The sequence below is a fragment of the Acipenser ruthenus genome, chromosome 4 (assembly GCF_902713425.1).
Source record: "Acipenser ruthenus chromosome 4, fAciRut3.2 maternal haplotype, whole genome shotgun sequence".
In the NCBI taxonomy this organism is placed as follows: Eukaryota; Metazoa; Chordata; class Actinopteri; order Acipenseriformes; family Acipenseridae; genus Acipenser; species Acipenser ruthenus.
The window spans coordinates 426,331-433,837 of record NC_081192.1 but is presented as its reverse complement, the minus strand read 5'-3'; the positions used below and the strand labels follow the sequence as shown (position 1 = coordinate 433,837).

The window sequence follows — 7,507 nt, the reverse complement described above, 5'->3', positions numbered from 1 at the left end:
TCAATGAAATATTTATCTTGCTATCCAGGCTGATATAAATCCAAAGCAGGGAGTGTGTAACAACTGGAAGCTCTTAAAGAAACACTCTTGTTATTTCAAGATGCATATTATAGGAGTACAGTGCTAATCATCCAGGGCCAGTGTTTATTCTTTTAAGATATACTATGCATGTGTTAAGATTGCTAATTATAACTTACAGCTTTTTGGAGATCAGTTCAGAAATTAACATATTTGAAAATGTCAGGGGAAATGTGCATAATATAACCTGTACCTGTCTGTTAGAAAGTAAAGCGCTCCCTCAATGACCTTGTTGAGTGCATGCTTGCTGCATTGCAACCCTGTGGAACCTGTATTCAGCAGGATAGCGAATAAAAAAGCTAAGTGTGTACGGGGGTATCATATGGCTCTGTGGCGGCCTATTGCTCTGTTTTCTGTTTAAGTGTGGCCATGCTACTGGTGCCAGCTACCCAAATCAGTCACAAGGGGGAATTCGTAGTCCATTTTCCACAAGATTCCCAGATGCAAAGCTGAGAGCCAATTGGTAGATATCTTCTCAGGGTAACAGTTGCAGCCTCTGACTTATGACCTTATAACCTGTATTTTGGATATTTATTGATTTGATTACTATGAAAGCTATATATATATATATATATATATATATATATATATATATATATATATATATATATATATATATATAGATATAGATATAGATATATATCTCTTTCATAGTAATCAAATATATATATATATATTTTTATTGGTGAAAAGAGGATATAGCACGGTGCCACAAACTGGAGTTGGTTTTATATAGAATTGTGCTAGTAGGGTCAGGTATGACATAATGGTAACACAGGATACAGTGAAGCAGGCATGTTATCAGCCCAGCATGCTGACGCCCTCCAGTGGTATTGTCAGATAATGGACTGACCTTTGATACCTTATGTAATGGAGAGTGGAGGAGATCTCTTAAGCAAACCTCTAAAACAGAAAAGAGAAATGTGACCCTCCCGAAGGCAGGAGTATAAGGGACCGCTCTTAATTTTTTTGGAATATGAAATGCCATTTATTATTTATGCAAAAGGAAACTATGAGTCCTGTCAATAACCCAGTCACTGGTTAATAATGATTTTAGGTTTTCATTTGGGGGTTCATTTTTGTGTTTTAGTTCTGCAAAAGCCTCAGGCAGGATGTAGAGGCTCATTGCTAAAGTAGACAGGATGCACTGGTGCCAGTCAGTTTTTAATGCTATTGAGTGCAATAGATTACCACTGCAGTATGTGTTAGCTAGTACAGTTCCGGGACAGAGTCTTCTCCAAAACGCTATGCTTTTCATTGACCCACCACTTCAAGTAATTTAGTTGCATGTATTCTACTGGGTCCTTCTGCAGACAGCAGTAGCAGCAGCAGACATGCACATTTGTAGCAAAACACATGACTATTAAGATAAGGTGATATCATTTAGTTTTAATGATTGCATCTCCACTGCAGACTTGTCAAATTGTTCATAGCACAGCCGATACGGTCGTTTACAAAAGGAGGAGATGATGTATTCAGAAAACGTCTTTTCCACTTTGATCAAAACAGCAGGGTAACTCTCCAGAGATGCAGGTCAAGGAATGCCAGCCCCGGTGCATTGCAGTAGCAAACCCTGAATCGTGAAACACTGCATCGCCAACGGTCCTCTCGCAAAACATCAGCAAGAGGCTGCTCTTACAGTCATGAATCAATCTTCCCCAATGGATAAGCATGCACCATAGCAACAGCTTCGGCACTTTTTATTTCTGTATTTTATATCCAGACAGATATTACTACTACTACTACTCTACTACTACTACTACTACTACTACTACTACTACTACTACTAATAATAATAATAATAATAATAATAATAATAATAATAATAATAATAATAATAATAATAATAATAATAATAATGATTCCTTGGCAGTTCCCAGTGCGTACCATTATAATAGCATTGAGCTCTGTGTTGACAGAGATGGGGGTCTGGGGGTGTTCTTGGTTATGGGATATGTCTTTAATCAGAGCTGAATGGGACACAAGGACGTTGGTAGAATTTGAAGGCATGAGAAAGGTGACTCATTGGGAGAACACTCTCACCTGCAGCAACTTCCAAACAGTCCAACTAATCCGCGCCATGACCCCCCGCTTCACCCCTTTCCGCATTCCAAACTAAAATGACAGCATGGTAAACACATGGAGCAACACGTGCCTCAGACAAGAGCAGGTGCACCGAACACACAATAGTACTGGTAACTCGAAGGGAAGAACTTGGGTTGTGTTGTATTTTAATAAAACTGTAATACATTTTTTCTAACAAGAACGTTATTGCCATTGTATCTATGAACTGTAATGTTTTCTTTTTAAATGATTACTATTTTATTTCTTGACATTTAACTAGGTAAATCTTAAACTCTACAGTTGGCTAAAAGACTTTTGTAAAGAATGAATAAAACACAGGTAACTTTTTTGTAATTCTTTATTAGGAAGTGCGACAAAATGCCTGGTGTCATTGTGCTTAGATCATTCAAATACTGGCTCAAAAAGTCCCAAGAAAAAATCTCCAGACATAACGTGATTAGATTCTTTACGGTTGTAAAAATCTTGTTAAGTTCCAAAGTATTATTTACACGGCTTCTTGCAATAACAGTTGTTCCTTTTTTTCTAAGTACAAAAACAGAGGTCTAGCTAGTACAAGTTCCTTCTACCTGAATCTATAAGGTTTTTGTGCTACTATTTTTAAAAGTTGGAAATCTAAAATTAAGTTCTTTAAAAGACAAAACTGTGGGACCTCCACGTGGCTAAAAACAAGGCACCTTGCTCTTGGGCAACTTGTGCTGTTTATGTCTGAATACAGTGCAAATAGTCTCGGATCGGTCTTGCATGGACGTGGTATTCTAGCCCTACCTCTCCTTATTGGGTGAAATGATGGGAGGTGCCAACCTTTTTGCCTGGGTGGATGTTCCGCAGGTTTGCAGAAATTATCTCAACTGCTTGGAGCTGACCAATCAGCACCACAATCCTACGTCCTAAAACTACATTAGATTAGAGGCAGGCAGTGCATACCATACACGAAAAGAAGGGTTTTTAATCATGTATTCTATTTTACTACATTGGCATTTTCCCTGATATTGGTTCTCTGTATGACTAACACGAATACTGGATTAAACCATACCTGATTTATTTGAACTGTTATACTATTTTTGTATTTATAAAGTACCATGCATTACAGCATTATTGCTCTATAGTTCATTATGAGGTTCCTATATCAAATATTGCCCTCAGATACTATCTAGATTTTGGCAAAATCAAAAGCTTTGTATAATTGGCATAGATGTAATACTTTTGTGCATGCAACAACGTCAAAAAGGAATTAACATAAAGTTTAAAAAAATATTCAGAAAGTGGCAAATGCTTTGGCATATTAATGAAGAAGGGTTAGCAAAATAAAGTTAAAGTGCAAATTAAAAGTTTACAGAAATCAGTAATACATACTTTAAATACATAAAAAACAACAGTAGTAAATACTTTAAATAAATAAATGAATAAATAATAATGTTTTACCTCGAAGGTTAACCCCTTTGTGGCCACTGGCAGCAGTACAATATCATCCAATCATAAAAGGTTTGACCTTTTTGACAAATAAAAGAGACATTTTAATGTCTTCACTGAGTTTCAGCAAAACAACATGATATTTTAGGTTCTAAAGTTTTTCTGTCTTTCTAAAGTACATGCGTAGAAATCCAAGGAGGTTTTTTTTCCTCTTCATTTCATTATTGTAGAAGAAATAGAGAAATGTGCTATTATCAGGTCAAAGAAGACGAAGAAGAAATAGAGAAATGTGCTATTATCAGGTCAAAGAAGAAGAAGAAGAAAAAGAAGAAGAGGTTCTTAAATATGGAAGTCAATCTTCGAGTGGACTCAAAGGCGAGAATGCGCCCTTAAAACAGGCGGACTCATAGTGCTTGTTTAGGTAGGACTTGAGGGCAAAGGTCTTGTTGCATCTCTTGCATTTGTAGTGCTTGAAAGCAGAGTGAGTCTGCATGTGGGCGCGAAGGTTGGAGCGGTCAGCGAACGCCTTCCCGCAGTGGGCACATCCGAATGGCTTCTCGCCCGTGTGCGACCTCATGTGACCCTGCAGCAGCCACGGTCTGCTGAAGGCTTTGCCACAGATGTCACACTTGTGCTTGAGGTCATGGGTCAGCAAGTGCATGGCCATGGCCGGCATGGACACATAGACCTTCCCGCAGGTGTTGCACTTCTTGGCCATCTTGCTGTCCATGCTGCGGTGGGTCTGCTTGTGCCGGCTCAAGTTGGAAGACGTGGCGTAGGTCTTTCCACACTCGTTGCAAGTATGGCGCTGGATGGTCCTGGGGCTGCTGATGACTTTCCTCCTCGACCTTCCATCCGTGATGAAGAAGGCATCTACTGTGTAACCTTCACTCACGGCATTGTCTCCATTGATGTAACCAGATGTGATCTCCGACTGGGGGCTGTCTGGCTGGTCTGAATCTGGGGCTCTGTAATCTCCGTGCACACTGCTGTATATGGGCTCAGGAGATGGCACTTTAATGGCACTATCATTCTCTCCATCGTAGACAGACGGGGTGATGTAGTCGCTAATGTATCCTAGAATTGAAAATAACAAGATCTTTATTCATTTATTTATATGCACATTGGGATTAGTGTGAGAACTCGAAGGTTTGTAGATGCAACAAGCTATTTCTGCAAGTTTCCCACATTATTTGCCTGCTGTTGTCTGCTTTTTACAATAAAGCATGGGATTGCTCCATCAACATTTAAATCTATTGAATTCTTACAGAGATTTTTTTTTCCTGCATCACTCCCATAAATCAGTAGCACCACATTTCAATTGACATTGTAACCCATTTAAGGACAAAAGGCATGGGATATAAAGCATGCTTCATGAATAGGCACATGGAATTGAACCAGAGGATTCACACAATGAGGTCAATGCAATCAAAACAGACCTTTTAATACTGGGAGCCATTCTAATCATTTTGTCAAAACTATTTCACGTGAACATACATAGTGGGCTATGAACAAATGTTTAAATATGGGTATCATATAGAGCAGAACTAATGGTTTATACAGAACTGTATGAATCTGAGCTTATTTTACATCTATCATTTAGACCGTTTTTAGTACTTATTTGAAAACTTGACAGTATAGTACTCAGGTCTTCACTACTTAAATGTGTAACGCTGTAAATGTCAGACATATACACTAGCAAATAAAAAAGTAATACATTTAAACAGTTTGATAAAGGAAAGAAAGCAAAAACATTTTGTGTAAATATAAACCAAGCAACCCGTTTGTTACTTTAAAGAAAACTGTTGTCATTAATAACATATTTAAAGCGATAGACAGTTATGAAGCAAACACAGCGATGCATATAATCTATTTCATTTGTAATAATTGAGTTCTTTTTAACTCCGAATTTACCTTACAGTTATCCTGTGTCATTAAATGTGCTGAGACAACAACACAATCAGACTGTGTTGTACACAGCATGACCCGGGTCAGCAAAGCTTGTTTTGTACTGCAGTTTCCAAAAATACTTTAAATGTACATACGCTCCAAAAACCCAATAGCAATTCAAGAGAACAATACTCATCGTAATAATAATCACCAGGCACAAATAAAGCGCACTTGTAGCTAGCTTCCGTAAGTTTAACAGGTATTGCAAAAAAAAAGCAATCTCTTGCATGATAAAAAAAGATATATATTAAAACATACAAATAATTTTACCTTTTTCGTGTAGTCTTACGCTGAGATCTGTCCTCGATTTACCATAGGAGCGTTCGAGATCAGGAGATGAAAAATCATCGAGCTTGACCTTTTTAACCAGGAAAGACCTTGGCATTTTTTTTTTTGTGCTACACAAAAAAAAAAATGCTCGTTCAGCACTGAATGTCTCTCTGTTCTTGCAGCGTTGATGCAGACTATTTTACAGCTTTGCGGCCGTGCTGCGATGACATTCCAGTGTCAGATCGGGATACATAAACCAGCTCTTAGTACTGCTGTGACGGGGCTGCTGTGCTGCAACGCCGCTTTCCGCTGTAAAGAAATGCAACTTCAGCACTGGATAGCTCCTTTATTCGTGACGCTCAATCGATGTAATTCAGCACCGCACAGCTTCCAGCATTGAAGGTGCTCTCGTTTGATTCCTCGTGTTGCTTCTGCAACACATTACAACTACTGTACATTAAATCTATTCATGTTCCGCTTTTGGTACGTTTTACCCTCAATCTGTTGTAATGCGGAAGCTTACAGATGACTTGATTTTTTAACACACAAAGAAAAGGAAAAAAAAAAAATCCCACTAGAACAAAAAATAGCTGGACAGCTCCCAGCCTCCCCCGCAGCCTCTCCGATTGTAGGTTCTGAATTTCTGAAGTCTGTTGATCCGCTGTCGGATTTATAGGGCTGCGATCAGGTGGTAGATGGAAATGGAAGTGCTTAATTTAATCCATCAAAAAATCTCCCGGGAACACCATTGAGCTAGAATGATTTATTGAAGCTGTTCCTCGTCTCCCCTGTCTCCCTTTTTGTGATACAAAAAAAAAATACATGTTGTTGTAAAATAAATGTACATTATGAGAAAAAAATATTGAAAGAAAAAAGCCATATTGCATAGTTTTTCATATATACAAATTTAATAAAAAGTACTGGGTTGACAAAAATCTAGGAGAATGCATAGTGTAATTATCACCCACTCATCCAACGAAGTGTCTGCTTGTGTATGTGCGGGGGGGGGGGGTATTGGTTACCATAGATCCAATAATAAATATAGCTTCAAGCAGCATTGACCGGGGTCCAAGCTCCAGACTATGGGACCTGTGGCCGTATTTCCCCATTGGCCTCTACTAGTCTTTGTACTATATTCTACCATAGATTGAAAATACAATATATGCTGAAATTTGATTTGCTCATGGCCTCCATGTTTTTGATGCAGCAGCTTTACTTTTAACAAACTTCACAGACAATCTCCCTGAGGTTAAGTCTGCAAAGTTTCACTTCAATTGGTAAAACGGTTTCAGAGAAGATGTTTTAATATTTTGTGAAATCCAATATGGCCCCCAGTGCAGCTGGATAGAGCCCATATGGTTTCCTGTATATGTTCCTTAGTCACCACGACCCCATCGGCACTCTGTAGGCAGTTATAAGCCTGTTTTCCATTTGACCTTTAGCAGAGGTCAGAAGTCACGGGCAAGGGCATTTTTTGATTGAACATATATGGACTCCTATATGTGTTCCATAGTAAGCATGACCCTATCCTCTGTAAGGAGTGAAAAGATAGTTTTACATTTGACCTTAATGAGAGGTCAAAGGTCAAGATCAAGGTAATTTTTTAATAGAGCATACATTAATTCCCATATTCCTTTACTACTCTGTGAAGATTCATGAGTCTACAACATTCTACCTTAGGTAAATACTGCAACATATGTAAATATGTGCAATT

The 7,507-nt window shown here is 38.3% G+C and overlaps 1 protein-coding gene across 1 annotated transcript; it reads right to left on the bottom strand.

The window, feature by feature from the left end:
• Positions 1-2,487: 2,487 nt before the first annotated feature.
• On the bottom strand, positions 2,488-6,443 carry LOC117399968 (transcriptional repressor scratch 1-like). Its single transcript, XM_033999433.3, has 2 exons — positions 5,794-6,443; positions 2,488-4,650 (listed from the first exon to the last, which is right to left on the bottom strand). Exons 1-2 carry the CDS (start codon positions 5,906-5,908, stop codon positions 3,926-3,928), a joined length of 840 nt encoding a protein of 279 aa, XP_033855324.1. The 5' UTR covers positions 5,909-6,443; the 3' UTR covers positions 2,488-3,925.
• Between the last annotated feature and the right edge of the window lie 1,064 nt (positions 6,444-7,507).